The 16,698-nt window shown below is 49.3% G+C and overlaps 1 protein-coding gene across 1 annotated transcript in view; it reads right to left on the minus strand.

Moving 5' to 3' along the window:
* Nucleotides 1-16,698, minus strand: part of LOC141073080 (uncharacterized) — a 35,121-nt gene that overhangs the window by 17,510 nt on the left and 913 nt on the right. The window contains exons 3-6 of the mRNA XM_073560408.1: nt 16,367-16,546; nt 15,070-15,193; nt 7,940-8,037; nt 7,699-7,816 (exon numbers count right to left, since the gene is read on the minus strand). Of these exons, the coding sequence (XP_073416509.1) occupies nt 7,699-7,816; nt 7,940-8,037; nt 15,070-15,193; nt 16,367-16,546 (520 nt within the window). The remainder of the gene's footprint in view (nt 1-7,698; nt 7,817-7,939; nt 8,038-15,069; nt 15,194-16,366; nt 16,547-16,698) is intronic.

Raw genomic sequence — 16,698 nt, forward strand, 5'->3', positions numbered from 1 at the left:
CCTGCTCTTCCAGAGGAAGTGGCAGGGTTGATAAAACCTGGGGGGGGAAGGAATTCCTACTACTGACAGTTTACAATGTCCTAGGATGGAGGATTTGTTAGCACATTGCAACAGAAAACATATCTTGCAGACATTGTACATCACAGTCAATAAGACACCTATGCATTATTAATCTAAGTAATAAAGGGTAATAAAAACCACACACATAAGAATAAACAGGGATTTTTGTGAGTACTCACCGTAAAATCCTTTTCTCCGAGACGCTCATTTGGGGACACAGAGACTGTGGGTGTATGCTACTGCCGTCTGGAGGCTGACACTAGGTATACAAAAAACAAGTTAGCTCCTCCTCCGCCACATACACCCTCTCCCCGTTAGCGGGCGGAAACCAGTTTAGTGCAAAAAGCAGTAGGAGGACATAAACATAATTTTAACTTATGCCAAACATATGTCTGAAAAAGGACCACCCTACCTTAAATAAGGAATTATACTAATTAAATAAACAAGAGCCAACTGGCTATCAGGGTGGGTGCTGTGTCCCCCAATGAGCGTCTCGGAGAAAAGGATTTTACGGTGAGTACTCACAAAAATCCCTGTTTCTCCTTCGTCTCATTGGGGGACACAGAGACTGTGGGACGTCCTAAAGCAGTCCCTGGGTGGGAAGACAACTCACCGCTCCAAGCCGCATGCCCTCCTGACTAAAGGTGTGCCACTGCTGCCTGGAGAATTTTCCTACCCAGGCTCGCATCAGACAAAGCCTGAGTATGCACATTGTAATGTTTACAAAAAGTGTGCAGGCTGGACCAGGTTGCTGCCTTGCATACCTGCTCTGCCGAAGCCTGGTGCCGAAGCGCCCAAGAGGCGCCCACTGCCCGAGTAGAGTGCGCCCCTATTCCCGTAGGAATCGGCGTGCCTCTAAGACGGTAAGCCTCCTGAATAGTTAGGCGAATCCATCTGGCTATGGTTGACCGTGAAGCTGCGAGCCCCTTACTGCGCCCTTCGGGGATCACAAACAGCGAGTCTGTCTGGCGGAAAGGTGCTGTCCTTGACACATACCTCCTGTGAACTGGTGCCAGACAAAACGAAGGCAGAACAATGTCCTCATTAATATAGAAAGAGGACACGACCTTCGGCAAAAAAGGCGGCGGCGGTCTAAGGACTACCTTATCCTTAAAAAAAGTCAAAAATGGAGCCCTGCAAGACAATGCCCCCAATTCCGAGACCCGCCTAATGGAAGTTATGGCTACCAGAAACACCACCTTCCTGGAGAGATATTGCAACGAAACCTCCTGTAGCGGCTCAAACGGGGCCTCCTGCAGGACACTCAGTACCAGATTCAGGTCCCAGGCCTCCAAGGGTGCCCTAAAGGGGGGTACCAAATGAGAGACCCCTTGAATGAACGTCCTGACCTGCATGATGGTAGCGATCTTTCGCTGAAAAAGGACCGACAAGGCCGATATCTGCCTCTTAAGAGAACTCGGAGCCAACCCTGCGTCTAGGCCGGACTGGAGAAAAGCCAGGATGTTGGGGACCGAGAAGGATAATGGCGCAACTCCGCGTTCTCGACACCACTGAAAGAAAACCTTCCAAGTGTTATGGTAGATTCTCGCCGAGGCCGGTTTCCGGGCGCTAACCATTGTAGCCACATCACGTCCGAACCCCGCCCGAGTCAGAACCCAAGATTCAACGGCCATGCCGTCAAACACAGGGCCCCTAAGTTCGGGTGGCAGATCGGCCCCTGAGACAGCAAGTCTGGACGTTCTGGTAGCCTCCAGGGTACGTCTGCGAGGAGCTGCACCAGATCCGCATACCATGCCCGACGGGGCCAGTCTGGGGCCAGCAGAATCGCCTGAACCCCCTCGGTCTTGATCTTTCTGATGACCCTCGGGAGAAGTGGCAGCGGGGGAAATAAGTACGGGAGCCGAAACTGGTTCCATGGTAGGACCAGCGCATCTACTGCGAGCGCTCACGGGTCCCGAGACCGGGTGACAAACACGCCCACCTTGGCGTTTTCCCTGGAGGCCATCAGATCCACGTCTGGAGTCCCCCACCGCTGGCAAATTTGCTGAAAAACATCGGGGTGCAGAGACCATTCCCCGGTCGCGATCCCCTGCCGGCTTAGGAAATCTGCCGCCCAATTTTCCACGCCTGGTATGTGGACTGCTGAGATCATCGAGTGGTTCCTCTCGGCCCAGCGGAGTACATGTTCTATCTTGCGCATGGTTGCCTTGCTGCGCGTGCCTCCCTAGTGATTCACATATGCTACTGCCGTGGCGTTGTCTGACTGAATCCGGACCGGGCGCCCTGCCAGCAAGTGCTGAAACTGCTGCAGTGCCAACCGCACTGCTCGAATCTCCAACAAGTTGATAGGGAGACGCGCCTCCTGAGGCGACCATTGCCCCTGGGCCGTGTGGTGGCGGAAGATTGCCCCCCAACCGAAAAGACTTGCATCGGTCGTGATCACTAACCACTGATCCGGGGGAAAGGGCCTTCCTTGACGGAGAGAGGAGTCGCGCGTCCACCACTGAAGCGCCCCTCGGATCTGAGAGGACAACCTGCACTGATGATCGAGCGAGAACGGGCTTTTGTCCCATGTCGCTATGAGAGCATGCTGCAGGGGGCGGAGATGAAATTGCGCAAACGGAATTGCTTCCATCGCCGCCACCATCTTCCCTAGAACCCTCATCCCAAACCGGATAGTGTGGGCCCCGGCTGTTGAAGGGTTCGAACTCCCTGCCGCAGTGCTCGAGCCTTGTCCTGAGGGAGAATCACCAACCCTCGGGAAGTATCGAAAATCATCCCTAGAAATAGAATCCTCTGGGCTGGAATAAGGGATGACTTCTTCCCGTTGATCAACCACCCTAGGCGAGTTAGGGTGTCCAGAGTAATGCTGACATTCTCTTCGCAAGCTCGAAAGGTCGAACCCTTTACCAGGAGGTCGTCCAGGTACGGCATAACCACTATGCCCCGAGAATGTAGGGTGGCCATAACAACCGCCATCACTTTCGTGAATATCCTGGGGGCCGTGGCCAACCCGAAAGGTAGGGCCACAAACTGGAAATGTCGCCCATTGATTGCGAACCTCAGGAATTTTTGATGCGGGGGAAAAATAGGGATGTGCAGGTAGGCGTCCTGGACATCGATGGGAGGCCAAATATTCTCCCTGCTCCATGGACGCTATGACCGACTGGAGAGATACCATGCGGAAATGCCTGACCCTGATGAACCTGTTCAGGAGCTTTAAGTCCAGAACCGGCCTTACTGTTCCATCCTTCTTGGGTACCGCGAATAGGTTGGAATAAAAACCCCAGGTTTTCTCGCCGTGTGGTACCGGGACAATGACCTCGTTGCGATGCAGCACTTTGATGGCCTCTAGCAAAGCCTGTGCCCGAACTTCCGTCTTGGGAAGCCGAGAAAGAAACAATCGTTTTGGCGGATCCCTCATAAATTCTATTTTGTACCCGGAAGACACTAATTCTGCCACCAATGCGTCGCGCGCCACTGCGACCCAGACGTGGCAGAACCTGAGCAGACGTCCGCCTACCCTGCTGTCCCCGGGTACTGGATGTTTCGAGTCATTTTGTTGAGGTCCTTTGAGATCTGGCCCCCCTTGATCTGGGCGGCCGGCCCCGCATTCTGCCCAAGGGGTTGGCCTTGTACGTAACCTGACGCTCTTTGTCTTGGCCATAGCGAGCTGGGCCGGAAGTACCGGCCGCTGCCATCCCTGGGGTACGAAATGCTCGAAAGCGCGTTTGTGGTTGACGAAACGGCACTTTATTCCTCTGTTGTGGAAGAAAGCTGCTTTTTCCCCCCGTGGCGTCTGAAATAATCTTATCCAATTTCTCCCCAAATAACCGGTCCCCCTGAAAGGGCAGAGAAGTCAACGATTTTTTAGAGATTGAATTAGCTCGCCACAGCCTTAGCCATAAGGCTCTCCTAATGGCGATTGCGTTTGCCGCCGCTAGCGCTGCGCCATTAGCTGCATCTAAAGATGCATTGATTAAATAGTCCCCTGCCATTGCGATCTGACTTGCTATCTCGCCTACTTCTGTCGGCACCTCTCTATCCTGCAGGATTTTGTTCAAAGACTCCGACCACGACATCATGGCCTTGGCTACCCATGTCGCTGCAAAAGAAGGGAGGAGCGCTGATCCTGATGCCTCATATACCGAGCGGGCTAAGCCCTCTCTGAGCCGATCCGTGGGGTCCTTAATGGCGGAGCCACTGGGAACTGACAACAGGGATCTTGAGGCTAGGCGAGACACTGGGGGATCCACTACCGGGGATTCCGCCCATTTTTTACAGAGCTCTGATGCGAACGGATATTTCGCTTCTAGCGTTTTCTGTCCCGAAAACCGCTTATCAGGACGTTCCCTGTGCCGCTGCACAATGTCCTCGAACTCAGGATGGGATCTAAATACTCTGTGTGGTATCCTGGCCCTTTTAAAAGATACCTTATGACCTGTAGCTGGGGAGACATCATCCTCAATACCCAGAGTCTGATTAACAGCTTCAATAAGACTGTCTACCGTCTCCCGACACCCCGGTATATCCAGGTTCAAGGGTTCCTCTACGTCGTCACCCGAACTCTGCTCGTTCCCGGAAAAAGGTGACGGTGAGCGTGATGCCACACTCGCGGATGCTGACGCACCGGAGGGGCCTGGAGACACAGTATGGGTTCTTTTCCTGTGCGTCTGCCTTGAGAGTGTGCGGCCCCTGCAGCCCGGAGGCTCCTGTGAGGTGGACGACTCCTCCCAAACAAGCGAGCCATCGTCTCTACCCCTATCCGGGGCCTGAAGGGTCTCAATCGCTTTCGTAAGTGAAGCCATGGACCGAGACAGTGATAACGCCCATTCCGGGGGATCCAGACCCCTGGGCTCTGTCGCAGGGGAGGGCTCCTGGGCGCGTTCGGAGTCGCAGGCTTCACACAATTTGATAGTCTGTGCTCGTGGGAACATAACCCCACAGGAAACGCATGCGGCATAAAGGAACGTGTGCGTTTTCCCTTTTCCAGACATAATGCCGCTTACTCCTATCACAAGCTAAAGGGGAAAGGAGGAGGAGGAGGGTAACTTTTAAATGTGCCCCGGGCAGTCCAGGACAGGGTCGCACTTACCCACAGTCTGTGTGCCCCCCTTCCAGCGTGACTCCTTGCCCTGGCGGATGCTCAGCCTGGTGCCGACCCTCTGGGTAGGTTGCCCGTGCTTTTTCCGCATGCGGCCTACCCTGCTCTGAAGCCGGTGCCTCAATTTAAGCCAGCGCCCGCCCTAGGCTGAGGGGCGGCGCCGGATCGGTCACGCCGCGCTGGGGGCGGCGCCGACCGTGACGTCACGCTGGGGGCGGCGCCGGCCGTGACGTCGCGCCGGGGGGCGGCGTCGGCTATGATGCTGCGCCGGGGGCGGCGCCGACCGTGACGTCGCACTGGGGGCGGCGCCGGCCGTGACGCCGCGCCGATCACGCCGCCGCGTGCCCCTAATGGCGGCGCCGACCGTGACGCCATCCTGATGAGTCCAGCTCACCCCCCGACGGCGCCCGGCCCTGGGCCTACTCCGGTCCTACACCCTCGCCCTTCCTGCAGGTATTCTTAGGCGAGGGGCAAGCGAGGAGCGAGGGGGAGTGGGGGTACCTGGCTCCTACTCCTTGCCCAGAGCCCTCCCCAGCTGCAAAAACTTACCGGGTATTTTGCTCCGTGGACGGTGCAGGCACCCTAACTCCGTCTGCCCAGCAGGGGCGAGGAGAGGGACCGTCCGCCGCCATGCAGCACCGCCGTCTAGCGTTGATGGAGCAGTGGGGGCGCACAGACTAGTCTTGTGCCACTGTGCAAGCCCATGGTTTCCATACCTAGGGGTGGACAGGGCTAAGTCTGGCATAATGTCCCACGTTGCGGGAGAGAAAAACGTGGAGGGATACTCGCACTTGGTCGCCCGTTGCTGGTTTGGGGAAATCGGATCCTTTCAATAGGATGCGTTGCCCCTGTCTCATCTTCAAAAAATAATAAACACGGAAAAAATAGATGTCTGGGGAAAAATCCCAGAGATGTCCCTCGGTGCGGGAAAGGATACGCGGAGCGATGCTCAACGCGTGCTCGCCCGTTGTTGGTTTGGGGAGATCGGACCCTTTCTATAGGATCCGTCGCCCCTGTCTCCTCTTCATAGCGAGAGAACCGAAAAGGAATTAAAAAAAAAAAAATAGTCTGGAGAACTCCAGACTGCGTGTGCCTCCAAAGACACTAAGCATAAAACTGGTTTCCGCCCGGTACCGGGGCGAGGGTGTATGTGGCGGAGGAGGAGCTAACTTGTTTTTTGTATACCTAGTGTCAGCCTCCAGACGGCAGTAGCATACACCCAAAGTCTCTGTGTCCCCCAATGAGACGAAGGAGAAAGTATGTTAAGGAAATAAAACACAACATTTTTACATAATTTTTATTACACGCCCAGATCCAAGCGAAGCCATCAATCACCTGCAAAAAAATAAAAAAAACAAACCAATATACTCCCTGTCCAACGTAATCCCAATAATAAGGATTGTCCCACGACCATCTCCCCTATAGAGCTGTCACATCAGATGTGACCACTCTATAGGCCTCCGATGACACACTGACCGGAGATAACCCTCCAGCAGTGTGTCATTGGAGATAAGCCTCTCGCTGTACGGCACTACAGCGTGAGAACATTTTAGTAGTATTGTAGTGCCCTGTACATTGCGGTGTCCAGTACACTGTAGTGCTCCGTATACTGTAGTGCCCAGTACAATATGCTCAGCTTGTGCTTCTGGAGACATGTACCCTGTAAATGAAGTGGGGATCCTCGATACATTAATGTTAAATGTATGGAGCCCAACTGAGGTTTAGGAACACAGTGGGGCTCAGGAGGAGGGTGTATTTGGATTTGAGAGCTCGTATTTTGGTGGATTTCTTTTGTTCTTTGCCATGTCACTTTTCCAAAGCCTTTGTGCCATCAGTAACGTGGACACCTCCTACATTTCTGTTAACAAATGAGGAACCTTAGTGGGGACTTTTTTTTATCTAGGTTAACTAGAAGCTTTTATAGGAGGCATTTTGAGGTACACAACATTTTGATTCACATTTATCCTGTGCTCCACGCTGAGCACTTACATCAGGTTTTCCATCTAAATCTACAAAATACGTGATTCAGATGACACTTCCGAGGTATCCATTCCCTATAGTGAGGCAGTAGTTACTCTGGACTGTCTGGCCTCTGTTCAGTGGTGTCCTCCTTTTCAGTGCTACACAAAACTGTGGTCGATCGCCCTTTATGCACGCTTAAAAAGACGGTCACTGCCGAACCATAGGACAGAGTGCGTCCACAGTGTCTCCATCTTCCTTATTATAGGGAATCTTCCACCAGAGGTTCAGTCTGAATCATAAGCTCAGACATATATATGGCAGCACAGGATTTATGTAAGAAAAATATTAAAGTAAAGGAAGGAATATTAAAAATTTATCATTAGAAAAATTAAATATACGCTTCCTAAATCATTAAAAAGAGGTGTGAAGGCGGCCCTGTTATTCATCGGTGCACCGCCAGACTCTGTACAGGAGCAGTCGCGCCATCGCCGGACATTTCTGTAGTGAACAGTGAATAAAGCTTCACTGCACTGGAGACTTCACACGATATCACACACCGGTCATCATTGTCACACGCCAATCATTATTACAGACTAGATATTATGACAAACCTGTGGAAACATCTACCGGAATCTCCTCCTTCCCGGCACTGACACACGGCTGATTCTCCCTCGTCATCACTTCTTCATCTGTCTCATCCTTCACTTTATTCTTAGTCGGATCTTCCTCCTGATATATCAGATGTAACAATCAGCACAATACAAGAAACCACCAAAATCTGTGACACCTATGACCTCGATCAGAAATGTCCCCCCCATATACAGATCCGGTACATGGCTCAGCGTCGTCTACCTGATGATCCTCCGGGATGTTGTGATTCTCCTCTGGACAGTCCTGGGAATACAGAGGTCGGGGACAGCTCTCTGGTGGATTTCTTTCCACGAGTTCATCTGTAGGAAACACACAGTGAAGGAACACCGGGTCAGTGGTTACCCGCCGATGTTCATTTCTATCCTTAGTTAATAATAATAATAATAATAATAATAATACATTTTATTTTTATAGCACAGACATATTCCGCAGCACTTTGCATTTCAGAGGGGATTTGTACAGACAATAGACATTACAGCATAACAATAATCACATACAGTAGATTATAACAAATACCAAGAGGAATGAGGGCCCTGCTCGCAAGCTTACAGTCTATGAGGAAAGAGGTAGACACGAAAGAATAGAATAATAGAATAATAGAATCGTAGAGTTGGAAGGGACCTCCTGGGCCATCTGGTCCAACCCCCTGCTCAAAGCAGGATTCGCTAAATCATCCCAGTTAGATGTCTGTCCAGCCTCTGTTTGAAGACTTCCATTGAAGGAGAACTCACCACTTCTCGTGGCAGCCTGTTCCACTCATTGATCACTCTAACTGTCAAAAAGTTTTTTCTAATATCTAATCTGTGTCTCCTCCCATTCAGCTTCATCCCATTGCTTCTAGTCTTTCCTTGTGCAAATGAGAATAAAGTTGATCCTTCTACAATGTGACAGCCCTTTAGATATTTGTAGACAGCTATTAAGTCTCCTCTCAGTCTTCTCTTTTGCAAACTAAACATTCCCAAATCCTGCAACCTTTCCTCATAAGACAGGGTTTGCAGACCGGTCACCATTCTGGTCGCTCTTTTCTGAACTTGCTCCAGTTTGTTGATGTCTTTTTTAAAATGTGGTGCCCAAAATTGGACACAATATTCCAGATGAGGTCTGACCAAAGAGGAGTAGAGGGAAATAATTACTTCACGTGATCTAGACTGTATGCTTCTGTTAATACATCCTAGAATTGCATTTGCCTTTTTTGCTGCTGCATCACACTGTTGACTCATATTCAGTCTGTGATCTATTAGTATACCCAAGTCTTTTTCACATGTGCTGTCACTTAGCCCTATTCCTCCCATTCTATATATGCTTTTTTCATTTTTATTGCCCAGATGTAGTACTTTGCATTTCTCCCTGTTAAAAACCATTCTGTTAGTTGCTGCCCACTTCTCCAGTTTATTTAAATCTTTTTGAATCCTCTCTCTCTCTTCTCTAGTATTAGCTATCCCTCCTAGCTTTGTGTCATCAGCAAATTTAATCAGTTTACCCTCAATTCCTTCATCTAAATCGTTGATAAAGATGTTGAACAATACAGGGCCCAGGACAGAGCCCTGTGGTACCCCACTTGAGACATTCTTCCAACTGGATGTGCAGCCATTTACGACCACTCTTTGGGTCCGATCACTAAGCCAGTTATGAATCCACCTAACAGTTGCCTTGTCCATTCCATACTTAGTCATTTTTTCAATAAGGACTGTATGAGAGACTTTGTCAAATGCTTTGCTGAAGTCAAGATATACTATATCTACAGCATTTCCTTGATCCACCCAATCAGTAATACCATCATAGAAGGAAATTAAATTAGTCTGACATGACTTATTAGTTACAAACCCATGCTGACTCTGTTTAATCACTTCATTCTTATCCAGGTATTGACATACATGTTGTTTAATAATTTGTTCAAAGATCTTTCCTGGTATAGAAGTCAGACTCACCGGCCTATAGTTGCCTGGGTCCACCTTCTTCCCCTTTTTGAAGATAGGAACAACATTTGCTCTTCTCCAGTCTTCTGGCACTTCTCCTGTTCTCCAAGAATTTTCAAAGATTATGGAGAGGGGTTCAAAAATTTCTTCTGCTATCTCCTTCAGTACTCTGGGGTGTAATTCATCTGGACCTGGAGACTTGAATACATTTAGGTTAGCTAAGTGTTTCCTCACTATCTTTCTGTTTATAGATATCCTGGATTCTTCTATTCCCTTAATAGGACAGTGAATAACAGTTGATGTTACATTTCCTTTCTGAGAGAAAACAGATGCAAAATAGGAATTTAAAAGTTCAGCCTTCTCAACATCCTGTCTTACCATTTCATCATTTTCATCCTGTAAAAATCCTATAGCATCTTTGACTTTTCTTTTACTTTTGACATATCCCCAAAATCCTTTATTATTGCTTTTGACATCTCTTGCAAGCCTCAATTCATTTTCAGCTTTAGATAATCTGATTTGTGCCTTGCAGGTTCTGCAGACAGCATTATATTCTTCTTTAGATATGCCTCCTTCTTTCCATTTTATAAACATTTTTTGCTTCCTTTTTAGCATGTGCTTAAGTTCTGTGTTCATCCATCCTGGTTTCCTTAAATGCTTCCTATTCTTCCCTCTTTTCGGAATTGTTAACAACTGTGCTTTGAGAATTTCATTTTTCAAGATTTCCCATCCTTCCTGGTCATTTTTGTCTTTAAGGATATCCAGCCATTGGATCCCTCCAATTCTCTTTCTGAATCCCTTAAAATCTGCCTTTCTGAAATCTAACCTTGACGTCTGAGTCTTCACAGGTCTTCCGCCTCTAGTTATCCAAAATTCTAAAATAGCATGGTCGCTACCTCCTAGGGTCCCAGCCACTTTTACCTCCTCAACCATTTCCTCCCTGTTTATAAGGATTAGATCCAAGGTAGCAGTTCCCCTTGTTTTCTCCCTTACCTTTTGGAAGATAAAGTTGTCAGCAAGAGAGGATAAGAATTTCCTTGACCTGTTAGTTTTGCCTGAGAGAGATTCCCAACAAATGTCTGGATAGTTGAAATCTCCCAAAGGTGGGTGGTAACAGTTGCCCTGATTGTATGGACCAGCCATAATGTTAAGTGTGTAACAGTACGGACACAGAGGGCTAATGGATGCATAAAGCATGTGGGAACATGATGCGGGGAACCTGGTTATGGTAAAACTTTTGGCTGTGCCACACAGGAATAGATTAGGTTAATGTGTTGAGGCGATAGGCCAGTCTGAATAATTGCGTTTTCAGGGAACGCTTAAAATTGTGGGGATTGGGGACTAATCGTATTGACCTGGGAAGTGCATTCCAAAGAATTGGCGCAGCAAGTGTAAAGTCTTGGAGACGGGAGTGGGAGGTTCTGATTATTGAGGATGCTAACCTCAGGTCATCAGCAGAACGGAGGGCGCGGGTAGGGTGGTATACTGAAACAAGGGAGGAGATGCAGGGTGGTGCTGAGGCATGGAGGGCTTTGTGGGTGAGGGTAATAAGTTTGTACTGGATTCTGGAGTGGATGGGTAGCCAGTGTAATGACTGGCACAAGGTAGAGGCATCGGTGTAACGATTGGCGAGGAATATGATCCTGGCTGCAGCATTCAAGACAGATTGGAGAGGGGAGAGTTTGGTAAGAGGGAGACCGATTAGAAGGGAGTTACAATAGTCGAGACGAGAATGAATAAGAGAAACAGTAAGAGTTTTTACAGAGTCAAAAGTAAGAAAAGGTCGAATTCTAGAAATATTTTTGAGGTGCAGATGACAAGAGCGAGCCAGTGATCGGATGTGGGGGACAAAGGAAAGCTCGGAATCAAGTATGACCCCAAGACAGCGTGCATGTTGCTGGGGAGTAATAGTGGAACCACACACAGAAATGGCAATGTCGGGTATAGGTACATTAGTAGAGGGAGGAAACACCAGGAGTTCAGTCTTTGACAGGTTCAGTTTCAGGTATAGTGAGGACATGATATTAGACACAGCGTTTAGACAATCGCCGGTGTTTTCTAGAAAGGCTGGCGTGATATCAGGAGAAGAAGCGTATAATTGGGTGTCATCAGCATAGAGATGGTACTGGAAACCAAATCTACTGATTGTTTGACCAATAGGGGCAGTGTACAAGGAGAAGAGGAGGGGACCTAGAACCGATCCTTGAGGAACCCCAACAGTAAGGGGAAGGTGAGAGGAGGAGGAGCCAGCAAAAAATACAGTAAAGGAGCGGTCGGAGAGATAGGAGGAGAACCAGGAGAGAACGGTGTCCTTGAGGGCAATGGAAGGGAGCATAGTGAGGAGGAGCTGATGATCCACAGTGTCGAATGCTGCAGAGAGATCCAAGAGAATTAGAATGGAGTAATGACCATTTCATTTAACTGTTAGTAGATCATTAGAGACTTTAGTGAGGGCAGTTTCAGTGGAGTGTAAAGAGCGGAAACCAGATTGGAGAGGGTCGAGAGCAGAGTTTTCTGAGAGATAGCGGATCAGACGGGAGTGGACCAGGCGTTCCAGGAGTTTAGAGATGAAGGGAAGATTAGAGACAGGTCTATAGTTAGCGGCACAGTTTTGGTCAAGGGATGGTTTTTTAAGTAGTGGATGTATGATGGCATGCTTAAATGAGGAGGGAAAAATACCAGAAGAGAGAGAGAGGTTAAATATTTTAGTTAGGTGAGGGGTGACAGCAGGAGAAAGGGACTGGAGGAGATGTGACGGAAATGGATCACTGGTGCAAGTGGTTGGGTGAGAAGATGCAAGGAGCCTGCTTACTTCTTCTTCTGTGACTGGTTCAAAATCAGAGAGTGAGCTAGATGCAGTGGGGGAGGGAGGACAGTGCATGGTATGAGGTGATTGGGAGATAATTTCCTGTCGGATCTGGTCAATTTTTTCTTTGAAGTAATTGCCCAGATCGTCAGCTCGGAGCTCCGTGGTTGGGGCCTGTACTCTTGGATTGAGTAGAGAATGAAAAGTGTCAAAGAGACGTTTCGGGTTATTGGACAGTGAGGTGATGAGGGTGTTGAAATAGGCTTGTTTGGAGAGGTGAAGGGCAGTGTTGTATGTTCTAAGCATAAACTTATAATGGATGAAATCTTCATGTAGATTTGATTTTCTCCACAGACGTTCGGCGCACCTGGAGCACCGCTGCAGGAAACGTGTTTGCACCGTGTGCCAGGGTTGTCACTGTCTGCATTGTGGTGTTCTATTTATAGGGGGTGCAAATTCATCCAGGGCAGTTTGAAGTGTTTCATTGTAATGCTTCAATGCAGAATCAGGACATGAGAGGGAGGAGATAGGGGCCAATGAAGACTGCAAGTTCTTCATAAGTTTCTGGGTGTTAATGGCCTGTATGTTTCTATAAGTCTGGACAGTGGGGGTGACCTGAGCAGCCTGGCAATTCTTGATAGAGAATGAAAGAAGATTGTGGTCAGAGAGCGGGAGAGGGGAGTTTGCAAAATCATCCACTGCACAAAGCCGAGAGAAGATCAAGTCGAGGGAGTTTCCGTCTTCATGTGTTGGAGAATTAGTAAGCTGCGAAAGGCCAAATGAGGAGGTTAGAGATAAAAGGTGAGTAGCAGATGGGGCGAGGGGAAGAGCAACGGGGATGTTGAAATCTCCCATGATGAGGGTAGGGATGTCACAGGAGAGAAAATGTGGAAGCCAAGTGGCAAAATGATCCAGGAACTGATGGGAGGGGCCGGGAGGACGATACACCACCGCCACTCGTATGGAGAATGGGGTGTAGAGTCTGACGGCATGGACCTCAAAAGAAGGGAAGACTAGTGAGGGTAGTTGAGGGATAACCTGAAAGGTACATTTTGGTGATAGGAGCAGACCAACGCCTCCACCTGCTCTAATGACAGAGGTCAATTACAGGCCTCTCTCATCTTTTTATGTGGGAGAACTTGCACAATTGGTGGCTGACGAAATACTTTTCTTCCCCATTGTAACTTAAAAATCATGGTTATTCCACAAAATATTGATTTCTGAACTCTTCCTGAGTTAAAACATTAGTACTGTTGATGCTAAATGATTATGAACTTGCTTTCTTTGCAGTATTTGAGGTCTGAAAGCACTGGGGTTGTTTTGTAATTCTGACCATTTCTCATTTTCAGAAAAAAAAAAAAATACAAAATTAAGTGCTTGGAAATTCGGAGACATGTTGTCAGTAGTTTATAGAATAAAAGAGCAATTTACATTTTACTCATAAATCTTTATATATAAATCTGAATGTGTGTGTATCACCAACAAATCACAAAGCAGCAGAGCGGGGCTGAGGATGGATACAGCAGGACAGTGCATGGAAAGCGGGGCTGTGGAGGAAGACAGTCTTCATGACAGGGGCCGAATAGTGCCGGCACCCTCCCAAACCTGTCCCAGTTCAGTCGGCGCTCCCCATCACCAACTGCGCTCTCCCCTGCAGCTTCCCGGCCTAAATTTAGTCCCCGGCTTCTACTGCGGCCTACTACAGCGCTAGGCCACGCCCCCCGCAGACCTCCCAATCACATGCGCTGCAGGGCTGCTCTAGCTCCGCCCACTCTGGCCGAACTAACAATCTGCACACCTCTCGCTCCTGGTGCCGGCGGCACCGCGTGTGGTGCATGGAGAGCGGGGACGTGGAGGAAGGAAGACAGCGGGGCTGTAGAGGGAGAGAGCGGGAGACCAGAGCTGTGGAAGGACACCAGGACATGAATGTAGAGTGCGGCAGCAGAGGGATAGAACGGGACGGCGGATGGAGAGTGGGACTGTTAAGGAAGACAGCGGGACACACAGTTAAGTACTATGCCCGGGCTCTCCAGCTAGTATACCTATAAAGAGAAAAATCAGACAAACTGAACATTTCAAAATGGTCTCTTAATTTTTGCCAGAGCTCTATATTGGGGGGAAACTCTCTCTCCCATATCTCTCGCAAGAGTTATCACGTCTCTTCTGGAAAATCCCTTAATAAATACTATTTGGACACCAACAATCTGTATACACTCTACATTAGTGACGTAACTACTGAAAAATCAAAACCCATTGTGACGGGGGAGGAAGATGTGAATGGATGTTTATCGCCTGAGTCATGGAAAGAAGCGACTGAAATGACAAATCAGATGGAAATCAAAGGTGCCCCCAGGTGCTCTAAGGAAGGCTAAATAATTCTGAAAGAAGCCGCCGAGAACGAAGACTCAAGACTGATGAAGACGAGACGACAGCGGAGAAACCGCGACTCACAGATCAGAAGAAAATAATCAGGAAAATGAAAGCTGTTGTCAGACGGAGAAAATGTAGAGAAAACCAGAGCAAGTCTGGAGAAAACTCATCTATTATAGGACTACGCCGGAGAGACGTCATCACATCCACCGGAGCCAACAAGGAGCCTCGCTGCTCACCTCGTGGTGTAAGAGGCCGGAGCTCCTCCATCATCACGGCCTGGTACCGATCCTGGTGTCCTTCTAGATACTCCCACTCCTCCATGGAGAGATAGACAGCGACGTCCTGACACCTTATAGGAACCTGACAACAACGACACCGTCACCACCCAGAATCCTCCAGTGCTGTATAATGTCCCAGCAGTCACCTCTCCGCTCATCACCCAGAATCCTCCAGTGCCGTTCTGTATAATGTCCCAGCAGTCACCTCTCCGCTCATCACCCAGAATCCTCCAGTGCTGTCCTGTATAATGTCCCAGCAGTCACCTCTCCACTCATCACCCAGAATCCTCCAGTGCCGTTCTGTATAATGTCCCAGCAGTCACCTCTCCGCTCATCACCCAGAATCCTCCAGTGCCATCCTGTGTAATGTCCCAGCAGTCACCTCTCCGCTCATCACCCAGAATCCTCCAGTGCCGTCCTGTATAATGTCCCAGCAGTCACCTCTCCGCTCATCACCCAGAATCCTCCAGTACCGTCCTGTATAATGTCCCAGCAGTCACCTCTCCGCTCATCACCCAGAATCCTCCAGTGCTGTCCTGTATAATGTCCCAGCAGTCACCTCTCCGCTCATCACCCAGAATCCTCCAGTACCGTCCTGTATAATGTCCCAGCAGTCACCACCTCTCCGCTCATCACCCAGAATCCTCCAGTGCCGTCCTGTATAATGTCCCAGCAGTCACCTCTCCACTCATCACCCAGAATCCTCCAGTGCCTTCCTGTATAATGTCCCAGCAGTCACCTCTCCTCTCATCACCCAGAATCCTCCAGTGCCGTCCTGTATAATGTCCCAGCAGTCACCTCTCCTCTCATCACCCAGAATCCTCCAGTGCTGTATAATGTCCCAGCAGTCACCTCTCCGCTCATCACCCAGAATCCTCCAGTGCTGTCCTGTATAATGTCCCAGCAGTCATCTCTCCGCTCATCACCCAGAATCCTCCAGTGCCGTCCTGTATAATGTCCCAGCAGTCACCTCTCCGCTCATCACCCAGAATCCTCCAGTGCAGTCCTGTATAATGTCCCAGCAGTCACCTCTCCGCTCATCACCCAGAATCCTACAGTCCTGTATAATGTCCCAGCAGTCACCTCTCCGCTCATCACCCAGAATCCTCCAGTGCCGTCCTGTATAATGTCCCAGCAGTCACCTCTCCTCTCATCACCCAGAATCCTCCAGTGCCGTCCTGTATAATGTCCCAGCAGTCACCTCTCCTCTCATCACCCAGAATCCTCCAGTGCTGTATAATGTCCCAGCAGTCACCTCTCCGCTCAGCAGCTCGATCATCTTGTTGCTGAGCTCCAGGATCTTCTTGTTCCTCTCATGTATCGGGGAGTGCGGGGGAGGCTCTGTGATGGGGTCCAGGCTCCGCCCTCCTGACTCCTGGAGATGGATGATGGGAGTCACACAGTCCCCCGGTGTCTTCCTCACTATTGTGTAGTCCTGTGGATGGAGAGAGACACTTAGGGAGAAGAATTCCTTCCCGACTCCAGATCTGACAATCAGTAGAAATCCCGGGATCAATAACCGTCTCCAGTAATCTGGGGCCATAACCGGGAATATTATTACACTCCGGACAGACATCCCGGCCCCTC

This window comes from Dendrobates tinctorius, unplaced genomic scaffold, assembly GCF_039654945.1.
Source record: "Dendrobates tinctorius isolate UK_male_01 unplaced genomic scaffold, ASM3965494v1 ptg000296l, whole genome shotgun sequence".
In the NCBI taxonomy this organism is placed as follows: domain Eukaryota; kingdom Metazoa; phylum Chordata; class Amphibia; order Anura; family Dendrobatidae; genus Dendrobates; species Dendrobates tinctorius.